At 44.4% G+C, this 21,751-nt stretch overlaps 1 protein-coding gene across 1 annotated transcript; it reads right to left on the bottom strand.

Annotated features, from left to right (window-relative positions):
• Nucleotides 1-2,545: 2,545 nt before the first annotated feature.
• SNRNP48 (small nuclear ribonucleoprotein U11/U12 subunit 48) lies at nucleotides 2,546-17,360 on the bottom strand. The gene is made up of 10 exons (XM_053395124.1): nucleotides 17,291-17,360; nucleotides 15,200-15,344; nucleotides 12,752-12,865; nucleotides 10,239-10,299; nucleotides 9,376-9,441; nucleotides 8,437-8,625; nucleotides 7,429-7,550; nucleotides 6,820-6,932; nucleotides 4,977-5,141; nucleotides 2,546-2,812 (listed from the first exon to the last, which is right to left on the bottom strand). Exons 2-10 carry the CDS (start codon nucleotides 15,338-15,340, stop codon nucleotides 2,773-2,775), a joined length of 1,011 nt encoding a protein of 336 aa, XP_053251099.1. The 5' UTR covers nucleotides 15,341-15,344; nucleotides 17,291-17,360; the 3' UTR covers nucleotides 2,546-2,772.
• Nucleotides 17,361-21,751: the final 4,391 nt, after the last annotated feature.

Raw genomic sequence — 21,751 nt, 5'->3', positions numbered from 1 at the left:
GTGCATGCACACGAAAGCTCATACCAAGAACTAACTTAGGTATCTGAAGAAGTGTGCATGCACACGAAAGCTCATACCAAGAACTAACTTAGGTATCTGAAGAAGTGTGCATGCACACGAAAGCTCATACCAAGAACTAACTTAGTTGGTCTTTAAGGTGCTACTGGAAGGAAAAAAATTTTTTGTTTCGACAGCCCAACAAGTCAATGACAAAAACCCACCAACAGCATACAAATCAATATGGCTAACCTGACCCAAAACACCCACCCACCCCAGACACACATGAAAACAAAGACCACCACAGCCAACCACAAATGATCAGCCACACCCTAGGCCACGGGTGTCAAACACAAGGGCCGCGGGCCGAATCCGGCCCGCCAGACCTCGTCATGTGGCCCTTGTAGCCACCGCCGGCCGCCAGCCTTCACCTTTTATTCTTGCTCTTTTTTTTCTACAGTGTGTCGCTCTCTTTCCCCCCTTCTCCCCATTCCTATTGGCTCGGCTCCTGGAAGCCGGACGACCAATGGTCTCGCGGGGAAGCGGAGGTGTGGGGGCCCACGTGACTCGCATGCCGGCAGCCGGCTGAGCAAGAGCGTTAGGTACGGAAGCCGGGAGCCAAGATGGAGGAGTACACGCGCAAGCCTTGGTGAGGATCCGCATTTCCGCCTCCCGCTTCTCCCGGGAGAGACCAAAAGCGGGACGGAGGGGCGGCGGGTTTGGTTCTTAGCAGGCAGGGCTGGCAGACCCGCTTAGCCTTCCTTTTTTCGGGACCGGCGGCGGGCAAGTGACCTTGGGGAGCCGCGAGTGGGTCAGCCGCCGCAGCCGCCCGACCGGTTGCAAGGGCTGGGGAAGCCTCTCTTGGCCGGGGCGGCGGGGAGCGCCTTGCTTCTGCCTTGGCCCGCTCCCTTGCGGGTGGATGAAGTACCCGATCCCAATGGATCCGAGAGACGCGGGGTGGGCTGAAGTTCCCTGTGCCCGGCAAAATGGTCAGGTTCATTTTGTCCTTTGGCGGAACGCAATTGCAGAAAGGAGGGCGTCTTTTTGCTAAATTGGAAGCTCCTCGGAGTGCCCTTTTAATCTCCCATTTAGCAACTCGGATTTACGTGGCCATAACTGGCTATAAGTGAAGGTGCTCTGCAGGTCCATGGGGGCCTTCACCTATGTTTCCAATTTGCTGAGGCTTTGTAGGAAATTGCTGGACTGATACCACCAGTGCATTATGTGTATTCTTCAGCAACATGGTGCATGCTCAGGTTACACTTAAAAGCGGGTTGGTTAAGAGATGCTGAGTGTACACTTTTGCTTTATAAGATTAAAAACACATTGTAGGACTATGCAAACAAAAAATATGATACCGCAGAACAGCGGTATCACCTTGCCAGCACTTTATGGATGAGGTTGCTAGATCCACTGTACATGGGTTGGGGTGGGAAGATAATAAAGAGTGGACACATAGTCCTACAGATACAACCGGCCCTTTGAGGGTGACCAAACTGCTGATGCGGCCCCCGATGAATTTGTGTTTTTTTAAAAATAATATTTATTGAAGTTTAAAAATACAACAAAACAGAAAAAAGAAGAAACAACAACAAACATATCAAGAAAAACAAAAACAATCAAACAGCGAAAAAGAAAAAAAGAATACAGAAAAGTAGATTAAACCTTATTAACTTAACTTCATTAGCTTGTTTCTTTGACCTCCTCCCGCCTCCCTTTTTTGTATTCTGCTTCAGTTAATTATTTCAGCAAATTCTTTCCATCTTTCCCAAATTATTAACCAATAATTTATCTTAACATAATATAATTTTACTTTCCCTCATTTCCTTCGACAGTCTATTTATCTTAAGTCCTTTATAGTATTTATACAAAAGTCACATAGTTTCTTTCCAGACTCCCTCTAAACTTCCTCAATTTTGCTATATTTTTGTAAATAAGCCTTAAATTTCTTCCAATCTTCTTCCACCAACTCTTCTTCCTGGTCCTGGATTCTGCCCGTCATTTCTGCCATTTCCATAAAGTCCATCACCTTCATCTGCCACTCTTCCCGCGTGGGTAGATCTTGTGTCTTCCAATATTTTGCAATTAGTATTCTTGCTGCTGTTGTAGCGTACATAAAGAAAGTTCTATCCTTTTTTAACACCAATTGGCCGACCATGCCCAAGAGGAAGGCCTCTGGTTTCTTCAGAAAGGTATACCTTTTTAATTTCATTATAGATCATTTCCCAGAAGGTCCTGATCTTTGGGCATGTCCACCAAAGGTGAAAGAATGTACCTTCAGACTGGCCCCCGATGAATTTGAGTTTGACACCCCTGCCCTAGGCCAACCACAGCCTCTCTCACCACCACTGCCAACCACAAGTGAACAGCAGAGAACCTGCACAAGCAACGCTGACACAAAACCCCACATATATTAAGTAAAATAGAAACATCGCCACCCGACCCCCCCATACCTCTTTCCTCCTTTTCTTCCTAACGTCTCAACAAATGAAACTGATTTGTAAAAATGTTACATGGGAAAAATACAAGAGAGAGACATTGCACACACTTTTGTAAATCAAGAAAATCTTTAATAAAAGAAATAAAAATAAAATAAACACCATTCTGTCTGACCAAACAGTGACCTTTGCATCTCGCTCCCATTATTCCTCAGTAAAGGAAGCTAAACTGGAGTAGGGAATTTTTGCATGGCATTTATTAATGGATGAAACAGTTGACAGAGCACAGCTTGACTTCTATAATTGGCATCGCCGACAGACTTTTAATACACGGGTTTCATTTTTTCCTTTTGTGACTGCGGTGCTTGCCTTCATGTCTGAAAGAAAACGAAACACATCATTATGTAAGTCTTTAGCACTCCCGATACAAAGCGACCCAAATCCCTCAAAAATCTACCCAAATTTTCCATGAAGACTGCGGCTAAACCTTTCTATCCTCATCCCCATTGAGATCAAGCTCAGATACACAGCACTGCCTTCACTTCCATTCCTTGTTACTTTTGCATCACACAAACTTCACCCAACAACTGTAAATATTCTGTTAGTAAGAAGTATTTTAGGTATGGGTCTTCCCTTTTTGGCTAGTCTTAGGCCAAGCTACATATCACACAGAAAATCCATTTTAACCCAATTGCAACTGCAGGAATTTGAACTTGCTTTCGGCTGCATGGAGGTAAGTTTTAAACTCTTTGCGACCTTTGCCGTTTAGAAAATCGCTCCCAATTCCTACACAAATTGCTGTTTGCACCTTAGAGAGAGAGAATATGGTATTTTTCTCTTATAGGGAAAACTTGCTTTGAATAATTTTAATGCTGTTTTTCTTGTTGCAACCTGCCCTGGAACCTTGGGATGAAAGTCAGGTAATAAATACATTAACAAAAATTTACTGCTGGACTGGTAATGAAATTTTGAGACATACACACGAGATAGGTACACGTATTTGAAAGGTAAAGGTAAAGGGACCCCTGACCATTAGGTCCAGTCGTGGCCGACTCTGGGGTTGCGGCGCTCATCTCGCTTTATTGGCCGAGGGAGCCGGCATACAGCTTCCAGGTCATGTGGCCAGCATGACTAAGCCGCTTCTGGCGAACCAGAGCAGCACATGGAAACGCCGTTTTCTTTCCCGCCGGAGTGGTACCTATTTATCTACTTGCACACTGATGTGCTTTCGAACTGCTAGGTTGGCAGGAGCTGGGACGAAGCAATGGGAGCTCACCCTGTTGCGGGGATTCGAACCGCCAACCTTCTGATCGGCAAGTTCTAGGCTCTGTGGTTTAACCCACAGCGCCACCCGCGTCCCTTACATGTATTTAGGATAGTGCAATAAAGTGCATAACATGTGCCTTAGCCCTTGAAGAGATGTGCAGATGTTACAGACAAGTCTACGAGGAGTAAAATAGAGTATCTGAACGAACGAAACACCAGCTGTCGGGCGAAACTGTTGGGTTATGTCTGAACTGGGGATTTAAGCAGTGCTTAAGCAATAGACGGTGTGACAGGTAACTCACATCTTATGCTGATTTGACATATGCAATCTCAGCTTTGTGTGGGTGGAATGAATGAATGAAGAGTGGAGAAAACCCACTCTCCATTTATTTATTTCCCCCTGCAATTGCAAACTTACCCAGCTTTGGGAAGATGGTGCAAGAACTCTAACAGCATCCCAGAGCTCTTGCACATCCTTCTCCGAAATTGGGTAAGCAGAACTCCACCTGGCAAGGATTGGGGGGCCAGATCCAGGAGTTCTTGGCTTCATGAGTTTTTGCATTTACGTGTGGATCCCAGGAACCAAACCCTCACGTGAGATAATAATAATAATAATAATAATAATAATAATAATAATAATAATAATAATTTTTTTTTTATACCCCACCCTTCCCGGTTCAAAAACCGGGCTCAGGGCAGCTAACAACAAATTTAAAACACTTTAAAACACTTAATTATAAAAGCAACATAAAAGACAGCATAAAAACATGAATAACAATAAAATTCAAAGTTCAGAAATCAATTAGATAATCCCCAGGGCTAGCTGGCTGAATTGGTCCTACTTGGGCCAGCGAGGAGGCCAGAGGAGAATTAGCCGTGGGGTCCCAGAGCGGGTGATCTTCATAAAAGGGGAGGGGGAGGGAAGAGAAGGGAAATAAAAGATCAGGCTGAATTCAAATTAAAGGCCAGGCGGAATAGCTCTGTCTTACAGGCCCGACGGAAGGTGGTTAAATCCTGCAGGGCCCTGGTCTCGTGGGACAGAGCATTCCACCAGGTCGGAGCCATCACTGAGAAGGCCCTGGCCCTGGTGGAGGATAGTCTGACTTCCTTAGGGCCCGGGACCTCTCAACTATGGTTATTCATGGACCTTAAGGTCCTCTGCGGGTTGTATGTATTTGCAAGCCACTCTGTGACACGTTCAGCTGAACCTTGATATGATGTTTGATGAATACGGTGCCAATCACTGGAAGTCAAGAGACCAAGGGAAGTACTCGCCTCGCTTTTTTCCTCCGGGACTCCTTGCCTCTCTCTCTTCCCCGGCTCCTTTTCCGTTTGCCTGGACTTCGGCTGGAATTCCTCTTAGGTCGAGAAGAATCAGCATCCTTTGAACTGCCACTAGACTGTCTTGAGTCAGCCGAGGTTGACCTTCGCTCTTCTTTTCTAATAAAGAGCGCGGGTGCATAATTGCTTTGTTAGAGTACAGATCATTTAATTTAGGGGAAATAAACTGCTGTGTCTGTTTTTGTATGGTCAGCAAGTCAGTAATTAATAACCTGGAAAAGATGCCGACTTGGTTAACAATCACGCTTGCAAAATACTGCAGCCTTGTCTTCCTCTGAAAAATTGCAAAACACCTCCTTATAAAAGGAGAGAGATTTTTCCCCCAGCACAACATATGAGCCCCAAACCATTTTCACCAGCATAGTATATCCCTCAAATCACAATGGGGGATTTAGTGGGAAGAGGAGGAGAGCATTTTTGCTGCACAATCTTGTGTTTGCCACTCGCTGCGGAAGAGAGGGAAGTTGTAAATAAGATTGCAGCCCTAGAGAAGGCAGCCCTAGAGAATTTAGCATTTAAGGAGAAATGGGGGAGAAATCAGCTAAGGGCTTCATGAAACGGTGGGGCATTAGTGCACAAAGAAGGGGCAGCACAGCTGGTGTCTGGAAGACTCCTAAAGGTCCCTGAACTCCTAGAGATAGAATCACAGAACTGTAGAGTTGGAAGGGACACTGAGGGTCCCTCAGACAGTTCTCAGACAGTCCTGAGTATAACCAGGGTGGAGTTACAGTTAGGTCTTCTGCTTCTGAATTGAAGCAGTGTTGAGTCACAGACTCTGATGCTGGACTGCTCAGGGAGAGCAGACATGTGTGTTTGTGTGTACAGTCGAATAAAGTATCTGGAGACTACAGACTGCCTCTTTCTTCTGTGATGCCAATGGGAAGCTGCGCACGCCTCCTCCGCGCCGGAAGGAGCGCCGGAAATAGCGTTTGCGCATGCGTGTGTGTGTGCACTCCGGCCCACCGTGGCATCTGCGGGACCGTGAACAGGCCCAAGCCACAAAAACGTTGCAGACCCCTGATCTTGCGCAACCCCCAGCAATGTAGGAATTCTAGCTGAAGTCTTCCTGATGGATGGCCACCCAACCTCTGCTTAAAAAGCTCTGAGAGAAGGGCTCCACCTTCTGAGTGTTAGAATTCCTGCTCCATGACTGCAGTCACGGGATTTTTGTCTCTCACATGACGGTATATGTTTTGACTCCACAAAGTGGGAAGTGACGGAGACAGGATGTTTGTGTTACTGTGTTCCGTGAAGTGGGACTATTGTCCTTTGTTCTTTTCCTCTTTGCTGTCTGATGCTAGAGAGAGAGGGAGCCATGTTGCAGTGCTGCTTGTATGTTTATACGTAAATAAAGTAGATTAGCCAAAATGCTGAGCTGCTGAGGTCTGTCACGCAAGGTGCGCAAACTCTGCGGATCCCTAAGTGTGCCGGTGTCTGTGGGCATTGGTCGCTGTGATGTTCGGGCTGAAGAAAGCTTTTGAAGCTCCCAAACAATCGACCAGGAGGGAGGGAACATGCCAGTTGGGCATGTGTCTCTGCCAAGGTCCTACTCAAGTGTAGGCTGAGCTCCTGACACTGAGGGGGTCAAACAGCTCTTACTGTCAGAAAATTCTTTTTCAGGTTAATCGGAATCTACTTCCTTGTGATTTGACTCCCTTCCAGCTCGTACAATTCTGTATTCCAGAGTTGACCTAGCAACGCTGCTACCCTAAGACCATTTGCATCAGTTCACAAGGTACCAGTGTCCCTGCGAGTGTTTTATAGCGACGGTTCTTACCTCCCTGCAGACTTAGAGGAGTTTTCGTCTTCGCAAGATTCTGCGTTCCTGTTCTCCTCCTGCCAGTGAGCTGCAAGCTCTTCCATGTGAACGCCAATCACATCCCTGATCACCTGGGCAGGGACCACAGACAGGAGTGGAAATCAGGCAAACGGTGAAATCTCAGCTGGGCAGGAGAGCTTGCCAAACATTAAGGTGACCGGACGCTTCTTTAAAATGCACATTTGTAAGGCAGCTCAGCCTAAAACATTGGGTATACTAGAAATCATAAACCACTTGAGTTTAATAAATAAAAAATTATTTTTTATACCCCGCCCATTTAGCTGGGCTTCCCCAGCCACTCTGGGCGGCTTCCAACCAAATATTAAAATACAGTAATACATCAAACATGAAAAGCTTCTCTAAACAGGGCTGCCTTCAGATGTCTTCTAAAAGTCTGGTAGTGGTTGTTCTCTTTGACATCTGGTGGGAGGGCGTTCCACAGGGCGGGCGCCACCACCGAGAAGGCCCTCTGCCTGGTTCCCTGTAACCTGGATGTTTTGTGCCAGCTGAAAAGTGTTTTGATTCCTGCAAGGATTTTCACCGTCTCCCCAGCTCCCCGGAACTCACCTCTGTGTAGGATTTCTTGGTAATGTGAACATTCTTCGCTCTGTAGGACTGCCGTCGTCTTTTATAATCCCGCATCTCTGCAAGAATTTCAAGGTGGGACTTTGGACCTTTCTGGCCGTCATCTAAAGTCAAAAGAAGGTTATTATATTGCATTAGAAACATTAGCTTTAATTCACAGATGGTGTACAATATCACCGGGGGAAATGGAAGAAAATACAACTTCAAAAAAGACTGAGATAACAACTTCTTTTTATTTATACCCCGCCCTTCCCAGTTCAGAAAACTGGGCTCAGGGTGGCTAACAACAAATTTAAAACACTTAATTGATGCAACAATAAAAAGTATAAAATACAGTATAAAACGTGAATAACAATAAATTCAGAATCAAAAATCAATTTAGGGGGGAAATCCATCCAATAAACATTAGATGATCACCAGGCCTAGCTGGCTAAATTAGTCCTATTTGGGCCAGCGAGGAGACCAGGGGAGAATTAGCAGTGGGGTCTCAGAGCGGGTGATCTTCATAAAAAGGAGAGAGGGAGGGAAGGAAGGAAGGGGAATAAAAGATCAGGCTAAGTTCAATTTGAAAGCCAGGCAGAATAGCTCTGTCTTACAGACTCTGCAGAAGGAGGTTAAATCCTGCAGGGCCCTGGTCTCATGGGACAGAGCATTCCACCAGGTCGGAGCCATCGCTGAGAAGGCCCTGGCCCTGGTGAAGGATAATCTGACTTCCTTAGGGCCCAGGACCTCTAAACTATGGTTGTTCATGGACCTTAAGGTCCTCTGCAGGGCAGACCAGGAGAGGCGGTCCTGTAAATACAAGGGCCCTAAGCCACAAAGGGCTTTAAAGGTCAAAACGACTTGACTTTAAACAACTCGACTGTAGGAGGGGGCAGCGAGATCTAATTCAAGCAGGGGGGTGCCCGAGCAAAAGCGTACCAAATCCGACTCCATATTTTGTGATTTTCAAATGTCACACGGAGTACAGCTGTAACAGTTTTCCCTGACCTTGGTTGACTTTTGCTGCCAGGTCTACGAAGAGATCGCTGTCGTTTTCTGCCAGCTGGGATCTCGACCTCTGCTTCTTTGTTTCCACGAGGACGTAATCGTAAATGGCCAGGCGGTCGGCTTGGGTCAGGTCGCAGACGTAGCGCTTGTGGTTGTGTGGGACTTCGACAGGCAGGAAGGAATAGGCACCTGGAGCGTTCAAAACAGATACATGACCTGAAGCGGAGGGCTGTGAAGAACACACATAACTCATGACACAAGAATCAATGTACTGTACTATAAAATAAGACAGTATTGTAGATGATTAAAAATAAAATTAATTTTTTTACTTACTTGCTCTGATGAGATTGTTTGGATGGGGGGCTTTTATCCATTTCCACAGTCACACAATCAATCAATCGGTAGCTGAACTGGGTTCCACACAGTCACAAAAACAAATCAACCAAAAAAGCTACAAAAACGCAAAATAAAGAGCGAAAACGAAAGCGCCAAACTTAATCCATTCCAGAAGTCCGTTTGACTTCCGAAATGTTAAAAACCAAGGTGCAGGCACCCCGGAAATAATAGCGGACAGCCGCATCGGATGTTCAGCTTCCAGAAAACATTCGGAAACCAGAACACTTACTTCTGGGTTTTTGTCGTTTGGGAACCAAGGCGTTTGAGAACCAAGGTACCACTGTATGTACATTTAGTAGAACTAATAACGCTGGATGGTTCAGAGTCTGGCTCGCTTCCATAGATCAGGCTGCATGTCAGCCAAAAGGGAAGGCTTATATAAGGAATGACTGAGCCTCAAGAATATAAGCGTTTTCAGGGCGTTCCAAGTAATGGAGAAAAAAAGAGAAAGCCAGACATCGATGGATAAAAACATTCTCCAGCATACAAAGCAGACAAGACTCAATAGGAACCGATGACTGTCACTTCCAAATCCCTACTTACCTGAACCATAACTTCCACTCTCTTTAGCAATGGCTTGTTTAATGATGTCAAACTGCAGATTCTTGTCTGCAGCAAAATAAAGGAGGACATATAAGAATGCTAACTCTATTTAGGACACTTGGAAGTCTAAAGACAGATGATTCAATCTGCAATACCCAATATACATTAAAGAGCACCTGACATGGTTTTAAAAGCCATTCACATTCAGAGATCAGAAATTTTAATTATGCAACATATAAAAAAAGATTTCCTAGACACACGTGGCCCTGTTTCCCTATGGATATCTTTAATAGTCTTTAATATTTAATATACATTTTAATGTATTTTTAATCTTTGTCGGAAGCCGCCCAGAGTGGCTGGGGAAACCCAGCCAGATGGGCGGGGTGTGAATAATAATTTTTATTTTTATTTTTATTTTTATTTTTATTTTTATTTTTCTAGGCTCCTTGGACTAAATGATCACAAAATCAGTGAACAACATAGCACCCAAATTTCAGATAAGCTATTTGTCTTATTTATAAAAATAGTAGTTTTTATAAATGTGACTCCTATTTACAGAGGTCATTTGGGCTTCTAAGGACACAGATGTATCCAGGAGAACCACCAAGCTATGTACCTGCCCTTTCAGGGGGAGCGCAACCTATCCAGAACAAGAAAATATGCCTATCTTTCAAGCACAGAGACCACCTACTCACAGACCCTCAATTTCCCCAGGATTCAAACTCAGCCCTCATTCAGTCCACAGCTGCACTGACATACTGGCCCAGAGCTTGATTATTCTGCTAACGTGCAATAAGAACCTCAGCATGCCATGTCGGCTGTGCAATATTTTACTTTATATTCACTGCCACATTCGCACTCACCCATCTGCACGCGAGGAATCTTTGCTTTCTCTAAGAAAAAAGTAGAATCGTACATTTCAGCCTGCAAGACAAAAGGCAAATAAAAGATGAAATCAATGATTGTCACCAGCAGATATTCTATTCCACTCTCAGCTACAGAAGTGAAACAGAACTCAACACTCTCCCCAATGTGGCTAATCCAGTCGTCCTCATTTGTGTATAGCGTTTCCATTTGTATATAGCGTTGCCAAAGCAAGGAAGGATTGGACTCTGATTAACAGAATACACACGAGGCTTGACCAGCAAGACTCTGGGAGGAGGTGCCAATAATAATTCCTGTCCACCCCTTGGCCCAGTTCGTTTTATTCACAAAAGAACTTTTTACACAGTGTTCGTAAGGACCAATCAGATTTCCTCTGAGCATTTCAAAAACCCCACGTGGGACAAAGTTAAAGTTAAAACTACAAAGAAACTATTTCCTACTTGAGCATGCATAGTAAGGTAAAGGGACCCCTGACCGGTATATCCAGTCGCGGACAACTCTGGGGTTGCAGCGCTCATCTTGCTTTATTGGCCGAGGGAGCCGGCATACAGCTTCCGGGTCATGTGGCCAGCATGACTAAGCTGCTTCTGGCGAACCAGAGCAGCACACGGAAACTCTGTTTACCTCCCCGCCGGAGCGGTACCTATTTATCTACTTGCACTTTGAGGTGCTTTCAAACTGCAAGGTTGGCAGGAGTAGGGACCGAGCAACGGGAGCTCACCCTGTCGCGGGGATTCGAACCGCCAACCTTCTGATTGGCAAGTCCTAGGCTCTGTGGTTTAACCCACAGCGCCACCTGAGTAGTCCAGAGTAAATAAAATAGGAATAAAAGGAGGAATGCATTCAGCAAAACCCCGGAGGTCATAAACAGAAATAAACAGGAGAGACAGGATGCGTAGTATTTACCATCTCCTTGTGAACTCTCTTCCTTGCCCTTCAGATCTACCTAAAGATTAAACTACATCAAAGCTACATACTATCTTTATGGCTCAGGGTGCCTGATGAAGCAACTGGCCTGTGTTTCAGAATGCTTATACAGTGGTGCCTCGCAAGATGAAAATAATCCGTTCCGCGAGTCTCTTCGTTTAGCGGTTTTTTCGTCTTGCGAAGCAACCCTATTAGCGGATTAGCGCTATTAGCGGTTTAGCGGCTATTAAAGGCTTAGCGGCTAAAAGGCTATTAGCGGCTTAGATAAAGGGGGGGGAGCGAAAAAAATCGCAAGACTTGCAAGAGGTTTTCGTCTTGCGAAGCAAGCCCATAGGGAAATTTGTCTTGCGAAGCAACTCAAAAATGAAAAACCCTTTCGTCTAGTGGGTTTTTCGTCTTGCGAGGCATTCGTCTTGCGGGGCACCACTGTACGTGCCTGTCAGGCGTAGAGAAAGCAAATGGCAGAAGCGGAGAGGCTTGTGGGATTCGATCAGAAACTATTGTCAATGAATCAAACCCAGTCAATGCAGTGCTTTCATAGCGGACACAATGGATGGCTTAATTTTTCATAATTCCTCCTAGCAATCTCACCTGACCCCCACACTCTGGAGATTTGCACCCCTACATTTGTACACCTCTTTATGGGAGTCAATGAAGTCGCTTAGAAGCAGGGTGGATATAAAACATGGGGTGTAAGGTCACTCAGATAGGCTTTACGGACAATCTTGGGTGTTAACACCAAAAACACCTCATAAATCTGAATGCTTGTGCTGATTTGCAAGTTCTTGGCTCTAGTAGAAACATTAGTACATTAATAAATACTAACACATTATTTAAACTATGCCATTTATTATGCTGAACCTAAGTTGCACATTTTCCCCCATGTGTTTTTCTTCATCTACTTTGTAAAGCAAACTTCAGTGCAATGTTTGAAGAAAGCAGGTTCCTCAAGAAACGAGACCAAAATCATAAATTAAAGAGTTTGTATAACATTCAGATTTAGTTCCAAACTGAGCTTGAATTTTAATCATCATCTCATGCGAGTTTTTAAAAACGCGGTTTTCTTTCATCCTATTCTGAAGAACACACCCTGGGTGCCAACGTCCGAAGTCTGAAAAATAGGAAGCGACTATGCGCTGTGGGTTAAACCACAGAGCCTAGGGCTTGCCAATCAGAAGGTCGGCGGTTCGAATCCCCACGACGGGGTGAGCTCCCGTTGCTCGGTCCCTGCTCCTGCCAACCTAGCAGTTCGAAAGCACGTCAAAGTGCAAGTAGATAAATAGGTACCACTCTGGCGGGAAGGGAAACGGCGTTTCCGTGCGCTGCTCTGGTTCGCCAGAAGCGGCTTAGTCCTGCTGGCCACGTGACCTGGAAGCTGTACGCCGGCTCCCTCGGCCAGTAAAGCGAGATGAGCGCTGCAACCCCAGAGTCGGCCATGACTGGACCTACTGGTCAGGGGTCCCTTTATCTTTACCTATTGTTTTTGAGAAAAAACTAAGACGTTTCTCTCCTGTTCCAGAATATGAAGAATCCCCACAAAAAGGAGACTAGCAAAGAGTATTACCTCTTCCTCTTTAGAATAATCCAGTTTTCTCAGCCTACAGGACACCATATGCTTCTCCAGGGAAGATTTGGGCATTTGGTGGTTAGGATCATACGGGCAAGAAACTCGCTCACACTGGGAGGGAAACAAAGCATTTTATGCGTGAAACTCAGTGGCAAGACTCCTTCAGGAAAGCAGACAAATTTCATAGCAGAACAGGAATTCAAAAAACATTTCCCTATCTCTTCTCACAATATTAAAACTATCAGACAATTTAACGTCACCAATTAGCTTCAAGATAGCAACCCAAGAGCCTCTGGTAAAATAAAAACCCTCAGATCTGCAGCTGTGAGAAAGCTTAAAAAAAAAATCTGGGGATGTGTCCACGATAAGTTAAAAAAGATGTTTAAATTATCCATTGAAAAGAAGCCAGAAGCATATTTTCTAGGGATTTTAGGAAAGGACACCCCACAAGATAAAAAAAAGTTATTTTTATATGCCACAGCAGCAGCCAGATTAGTATTTGCTAGAATTTGGAAAGGAGACAGTATCGCCACAAAAGAAGATTGGATAAACAAGCTATGTGAATTCATAGACCTGGCTAAATTAACGGCGGCCATAAGACACCAGACAAATCAGAAACTCAGGTTGGAACGGCAGTGTTTTGAGGACTATATGAAAAAACACTGTTCTAGGGATAATATGTTGATATGCATAGACTAAGTATGTGAAGTTGATTTTAAGAGACAATTGAAAAAATCAATTTTGGATTGGAATGAATAATATGTATGGGACACAATGATAATAAGATTCTAATATATAAAGTAAGTCGAATTGAGGTGGAGGGAAGTCATACAGGTGTAACCTTATTTCTTTTTATTATTTCATGTCAAACAAGTTTCTAGAGACTACATTATGAGTCTTTGGAAATTGTGTTTCTAAAGGAACTTTTGTTTGCATTATTAAGTTTGTTATGAATTTAAAAAATCATTTTAAGTTAGAGTTTAATAATTATTTCACTATTAATATACTTCTTCTAAGTTGTATTTCACTATTAGTATACTTCTTCTTAATTGTATTTCAGTTCAACAATCACTTTGATCAAATACATAATTTGTTATGTGCAAATGGCTTTAGATACCTATTAGGCCCACAAATTACCATATAGCATATATTCAACACAAAAAACAGCAACAATTTGTTGTTGGCAAAGGATAGCTGGACATAGAAAGGGCCCCTTTATCTTCAGTAGCACAGGGCTTCATCAAACCTCAATCCGGCCCTGATGACAAACTCTCCATGTGTCTGCTGGACTGCATAACCCAGAGGTCGGCAACCTAAGGCCCATAGGCCGGATGTGACCCAAGAGGGTCGCTTAATCGGCCCATGAGCCGACCCCAAACCGAGCCACCTGCTCGGCGAGTCCCCGTGCGCTACGCTAAACCAGCACAGCGCGGTGTAGGGACTCTGTTCCCTGGCTCTGGAAATCGCTTCTGCACATGCCCAGACGCAGGAAATCGCATCTGTACATGTTCACGGCACCGAAAACTGCTTCTGCGCATGCCCAGACACTGAAAATTGCTTTTGCACAGGTGCTGTCTTGCCAGAGTGGTGCATGCTCTAGTTATCTCCCGCTGCAATGCGCTCTATGTGGGGCTACCTTTGAAGGTGACTCAGAAACTGCAATTAATCCAGAATGTGGCAGCTAGACTGGTGACTGGGAGCAGCTGCCAGGACCATATAACACTGGTCTTGAAAGACCTACACTGGCTCCCAGTACGTTTCCGAGCACAATTCAAAGTGTTGGTGCTGACCTTGAAAGCCCTAAACGGCCTCGGTCCAGTATACCTGAAGGAGCGTCTCCACCCCCATCATTCAGCCTGGACACTGAGGTCCAGCACAGAGGGCCTTCTGGTGGTTCCCTCACTGCGAGAAGTAAGGCTACAGGGAACCAGGCAGAGGGCCTTCTCGGTAGTGGCACCTGCCCTGTGGAATGCCCTCCCATCAGATGTCAAGGAAATAACCACCTGACATTCAGAAGACATCTGAAGGCAGCCCTGTTTAGGGAAACTTTTAATGTTTAATAGATTATTGTATTTTAGTGTTCTGTTGGACACTGAGGTCCAGCACCGAGGGCCTTCTGGTGGTTCCCTCACTGCGAGAAGTAAGGCTACAGGGAACCAGGCAGAGGGCCTTCTCGGTGGTGGCACCCGGCCTGTGGAACGCCCTCCCATCAGATGTCAAAGAAACAAACAACTATCTGACATATAGAAGACATCTGAAGGCAGCCTGTTCAGGGAAGTTTTTAATGTGTGACGTTTTGATGTATTTTTAATCTTTGTTGGAAGCCGCCCAGAGTGGCTGGGGAGGCCCAGCCAGATGGACATGGGCAGGGTACAAATAATAATAATAATAATAATAATAATAATAATAATAATAATAATATATTCCGCTCTGTTGTAATCTTACCGGATTTCCAAGCCACACAGCGAAGGGAAGCAGCAGCTTCTTCTCAGGGTTCTCTGTGCCAGCAGTCATGCTTTGTAGGGGCAACCCCGGCTCAACTTGCTCCAAACTCAGGTGACTTTGTGATGACGCAATGCCATCCATGCTCCTGGCAAAAAAAAGTCCCATTTTTATCATTCAGTGTTGAGCGAATAGAGCAAAAGAGCAAAAACGGTTTAGGCCCAAGATATCGGAAGGACGTCTGGCTTCCATGGGTGTCCCAGCACGGTGAACAGCACAGCGAAAGACGGGAGAGTGGACATCTGACTGACTGTTAAATTAAAATAATAATAGCAATAATTATGATTCCCACCCACTCTTCATGCAAGGTCCCAGGGAAGGTTGCAAACAATTTAAAACACGTTACAAACCCTGCAGTTTTATAAGGGTATGTATTTAAAGTAGATGAACAAAGGAGTAACTTGAGTTAATTTGGAATATGCAGAATTTTTTTTTTTTTAATTAAGGAACCGTAGAAAGAGGGGGAAGTAAGTTTCGAAATGTTAAAATTACTGTGAAATTATTGAAAGGTAGAAAATTGAAAATCATAAACAAATAAAATGTTACATTTTAAAAAAACAACCCCGCAGTTACAAAAAAAATAATAATACAACCACACACACAAAATCGAATAAAAAACAGCTTCTGGTGGAAAAAAAGAGTTCACACCGTTGCTTATATGAGAGTTAGATTTCCAATCTTTCTGCATTAGGAGAGTTTAGGGAAGCTTTTGATGTTTAACAGTTTTAATATTTTGTTGGAAGCTGCCCAGAGTGGCTGAGGAAACCCAGCCAGATGGAAGGGGTATAAAATAATAAATTATTATTATTATTATTATTATTATTATTATTATTATTGGATGGTTCCTGAGAAGATACTGCCGTTAAGAGGGCAGAATTGCTTGGCTGGAATGTGTCAATAATAATAATAATAATAATAATAATAATAATTTAAAAAAAAAACAAGAACAACAACCCGCCCATCTGGCTGGGTTTCCCAGCCACTCTGGGGATAGAGAGCCACTTTCAAATATCTCAAGGGCTGTGACATGGCAGAGGGAGCAAGCTTGTTTTCTCCTGCTCTGGAGGGCAGGACTCGAACCCAAGACTTCAAGTCACAAGTGTAGCAGGAACCCCCCCCACCCCAATCATTCTGTTTGTACAAACTTCACACACACACACACTCACACACTACATACGCCACATTTCTGTTATAAATTCATAGAAAATCAACCATACATCTGATTTGCACTGTTCCATTTTATTTTACTCCATATGACAAGAACTATCAAAGGGGGGTGGCTTGGTCCTGGTCAGCCATAATCCCTTCACCGTCTCAGCACATCCACAGGAGCCCTGCCCAGTTGCTATGCCAACCCTGATGATCCCAGACAGAAGACAATCAAGATCACAAAGAAGTTGCATATGGGAGTGGATTCAGCATGCACTGAAACAAAGGACAATGATCAGATCTTCCCTCTGGGGGCAGGAAACTGCAAACTCCCCTTTGTCTCCTGGAAGTGACTCATGGGGAGGGGGGAAAGGAGGAACTAGCCAGGTGACAAGACACTCAGGTTACCACCAACTCCTCCCTCAACCCCTCCTTTCTGTAATGTATGCATGATGTTTCTGGGGGTGGGCTTGACCTAGAGGAGGGGAATTTCAAAAAAGTTTTTATAAGACCTTGCACACTATTTTTCGGGGTCTTTCCTCTCTCTTGCAAGTGAGGGGAACACCCTGTTGCAACAGTTCAATAAAGGCCAAGCCTACAGGCTGCTGTTTTGCTCCAAGTTATCCTGGTTGGTGTCTTTACTTTTGTCCAAGGGAGCCCTCGGATTTTTCCGGTAACACAAGGAAGGAGCTTCCAGCCCAGGAAGAACTCTCTGCTTGTTATATTTTCTATTTAGGCGGGGGACTCTCTTCCTTGGGGGCTTTTAGGCAGAGCTTGGGTGGCCCCCTGCCATGGAGGCTTCAACTGGGATCCCTGCATTGCAGGGGGCTGGACTAGAGGACCTTTGGGGGTCCCAGCCCTGCCGTCCTCTGATTCCCGACCCACCTGGAGGCTCCTCTGCCGGGCTGGAACCGGAAGCGGGCTGGGCTGACTGACCATAGAGTTCGGCGGGAGAGACGGGCCGTCCGGATGTCCGATGGCGGGACTTCCTGGCCGGGCGGAAGTAGGATCTGCAGCCAGGAGTCGCCATGGCTGGCGATTCAGCTGTGCTGCTGCAGTTAGGACCGGGCGCTGGTGCTGGCGTCCTGGTGCTTTTATTACAAATATCTATGTGTTTCAAATGTAATATACATAAAGGACTGATGATGATGATGCTCGGCAGAGAGGGCTCCTTTTTAAAATATATTATTTAACTGTGCCATTTGGAATTGTTACTGATATTAATGTTGTATCTTTAGATAATAATAATAATAATAATAATAATAATAATAATAATAATAATAAAATTTATTTATATCCCGCCCTCTCCAGCCGAAGCCGGGCTCAGGGCGGCTAAAAGCAATAAAACAATACAAAAGTACAACACAAACAACACTCTAAAATCATTCATTATAAAATTATTTTATGATTTACGTGGAAATTGTTTTCCATTTGTGTAGCTTTGTGTACCTTCCATTTGTGTACAATTTGTGTACCTTTTGATGTGTTTTATTTATTGTTTGTGACTTTTGTTATGTTGGTAATTACGTAAATCTTGTCATGTTGTAAGCCGCCTTGAGCATTGTTTTAAATATGGAAAGGCGGCATACAAATAAAATTATATATATATAATTTAGTGTGTGTATATATGTGCATCATGTATGAATACATGTATTAATGTTTAATTGCTTTTTTAATAAGGTATTTTTCTTCTATGCTTAGATGCTCTTATTTTACACACACACACATACAGTGGTACCTCGGGTTACGTACTTAATTCGTTCCGGTGGTCCGTTCTTAACCTGAAACTGTTCTTAACCTGAAGCACCACTTTAGCTAATGGGGCCTCCTGCTGCTGCCGCCGCGCCACCGCTGCACGATTTCTGTTCTCATCCTGAAGCAAAGTTCTTAACGTGCAGCACTATTTCTGGGTTAGTGTGTAACCTGAAGCGTATGTAACCCGAGGTACCACTGTATATAGTGTGTATATATGTGCATCATGTATGAATACAGTACATGTATTAATAATTGTTTTTTAATAAGGTTTTTTCCCTACCATGCTAGATGCTCTTATTTTATTCTTAAGCTGCTTTGAGTCTTTGTCAGGGGGAAAAGCGGGGTTTAAATAAATATAGATGCATGTGTTTTTAGGGTTATTTCCTAAAATTAATGGGGGGAAAGGGTTTTATTTGCATTCTTGATTATTGAGATTCCTACAGCTCTTCATACAATCATTGTAGTGTTGGGAAGGAACCCTCCCCAAGGGTCAACGAGTCTCACCCCCTGCAATGCAGGAATTTCAGCTGAATAAACCCTTACAGATGGCCATCCAACCTCCTGCTTAAAAACCTTCCAGGAAGGAGGGTCCACCACCTTCTGTTCCTCATCTAATCTAAGGGAAGAATGCAGATGGTCCATACAGATCCCATGCAGGACACAGTAAACTGATTTAGATGGTATGCACTACTACACTGAGAACTTTTGAGTCATGCTAAAAACAGGCATGAACACCTCCTCAAAAAAAGGAAATCAATACATTTTTTGTTCAATGTCCATTAAATCCACTCGTCAACACCATTTCCCCCCACCAGGTAGTCAAACTGCAAGACACAGAAAAGATAAGAACTGGAACCAACAGTCCAAATCAGCAACTGGAGTGCTTATTTATTTATTTATAGCTTCTATATACCTTGCTCTGTAGCCGAAAGGGCTTCCAGAGTGTACAGTCGTTAAAACGAGGCAATCCCTGCCCACAGACTTACAATTTTATTTTTATTTTTAAAAAGACACATAAGGGAACGAGGACAGGGAGGGAGAGGGGTGAAACAAGCTCAAGCACCGATTCTTAAATAGTGACTTTGATCATGGCCACCTGGCACAGAGATAGCGCAGGGGAAAGAGGCGCCTGACGGAGCTGGACTTTGGCAAAGCTGGTGGATGAACCTTGCTTCATGCCTCTGCCACTAAGGTAGCCTGATGGAATGGCAGGAGAGAAGGAAATGGCTAACAATGATTTACCTTATGTGTCCCATAAACATTTTTTCATGGTAAACAGTACATGAAAAACATTTTTATGACCCTTTGCACAGAGAAGAAAGCCCTGCAGCTCAGCCTGGCACTCAGACCTTCCTGCTCTTTATTGCCGGGAATAAAAAGTGAAATGAAGAATCTCATATGGAACATTTATTGCTGTTGTTTGATAAGTAATATTTGCCCAGTGCTTACAGTGAGGCCTTACTTATATTTTGTTCTTTTAACAGTGACTATACTTATTTTTTTCTTGCACAAATCAGGTTGTGTTTGCTAAAAAAACTATTTGCCTACTGTTTACTAGCAGTATGAATTAAGTTGACAGCGTTTTGTCAATCTGTAGTAATGCACCTTTTTGTAACTATAAAATAGGAAAAAATGTGAAAATATGTTTGCTACATGAATAAGAAATATTTATTAATGACATTCCACCTCACAGGGCAGGTTAATAGGAAGCTGCCCCCTTTGGGTATTCAAGAAATGTTTTATTTTTGTAATTTGGCAAACTTTGGGGTTCCCCCAAGCACACTGGTATATACTGGCCCTGTTTTGGCTAAATGGGGGCACTTGCTTGCTACTGGAGCGGGGAGGAGGGGTGCGGAATGAAGGGATCACAGGGTGACCAAGCTGCAATGTATGAAAAAGTGTTGCCTACTACCAAGGAGGTTGAAATTTCAGACATTAGCATGGGAGCATGAACACACACAAAGAATCCAGCACTAAGGTCCCCAATTTTATGGAGTGACTGACTAGCCTGAGTTACGAATGCTATGAGTGTGGCACACACAAGGTTTTGTAAGTCCTAAGGGGTGTGGACTTTGGGATGAGATGGCTCAATAAGGATCTTTGTGGATGGCAAAGTGTGTGCATGCGTTTGTGGAAATCTAATCGCTTCTTGGAATGAAATGAATGTATCTTATTTTGCAGCTGGGCTGCTTTCAAACGTCTTCCACTAATGGACTGTGTGGCTCTGGCATGCAGTCAACTCTCCATCAGCCTCTGTAGCTCAGTACAGTGGTACCTCTGGTTAAGAACTTAATTCGTTCCGGAGGTCCATTCTTAACCTGAAACTGTTCTTAACCTGAAGCACCACTTTAGCTAATGGGGCCTCCTGCTGCCGCCGCACCGTTGCTGCGCAATTTCTGTTCTCATCCTGAAGCAAAGTTCTTAACCCGAGGTACTATTTCTGGGTTAGCGGAGTCTGTAACCTGAAGCGTCTGTAACATAGCTGTCAACCTTCCCTTTTTTTGGCGGGAAATTCCCTTATTCCAGCACTGTTTCTCGCTGCTTCCCGCTGCTATCCCGGATTGTTAGATATCCCATAGACTGTCCCCAGGACAGGTGAGGCTGCTGATCCCTTATTTTCGAGGTTGCTGATCCCTTATTTTCAAATCTGAAAGTTGACAGCTATGGTCTGTAGCCCGAGGTACCACTGTAATGGAAAGAAAAACCCCACCTATCAGGACAGGACTGCCAATACAGTCATATCTCGGGTTGAATGTGCTTCAGGTTGAGCGCGTTACTTCCGGGTGTTTACCACTTGCGCATGCGCAGACGCTCAAAATGACATCATGCACGGAAGCGGCAAAACGTGACCCCCACGTGCGCAGACACGCAGTCGCGTCTTATGTTCTATTCAGGATGCAAACGGGGCTCCGGAACGGATCCCGTTCGCATCCCAAGGTACCACTGTATACTGGAGTGTGTTTTAGATAGCACCTATCTCATACTGGCTTGCATTTTTAAAATATAAAGCGGGGGGGGGGAGCCTTTTTCAGCCAAAGGGTCACAGACCCTTCTGGCTAATTTTCTGAGGACAACATGCCAGTGGAGGGCAGAGTAGCGAATGTAAGCTTGACCTCCATACGGCAGGCTAGCTTCTACACACATTCAGCCGCACAGACAAACGAGGCGCGGTCAGAGTTCGAAGACACAGTCCAGCCAGGCAAAAACATTCAGGGTGCAAAGGAGAGCCAGCGAGGAGTGCGGTCTGGAAGGAGTTCTGAAGGCCAGGAAGAAAGGCTTGGAGGGCCTGACGTTCTCCATCCCCAATATCAAGACAATTGCAAAGCACCACATGCAGTTTGCTCAATGAAACGTACCCCGGAAATGATCTCTTTCAGCTTCTGCCTTCTGGAAGAAGGTATAGGGTTATAAGGGCCAGGACTAGCTGCCTGAGAAACAGTTTCTATGCAAATGCAATTCTGGTTCTAAACGCAGCATAAGGGGTCTCTGTAGTATAGTGTATTTTAAAATGGGGTTTTAGAGTTTTTAGGGGGTTTTGAATGTTTGTGTAGTTTTGTAGTAGTTTTTTATGTAGTTTTATGTAGGTTTGTG

This window comes from Podarcis raffonei, chromosome 7 (assembly GCF_027172205.1).
Source record: "Podarcis raffonei isolate rPodRaf1 chromosome 7, rPodRaf1.pri, whole genome shotgun sequence".
NCBI lineage: Eukaryota > Metazoa > Chordata > Lepidosauria > Squamata > Lacertidae > Podarcis > Podarcis raffonei.
The sequence above is the reverse complement of the archived record's forward strand: the minus strand, read 5'-3'. Positions and strand labels throughout refer to the sequence as shown.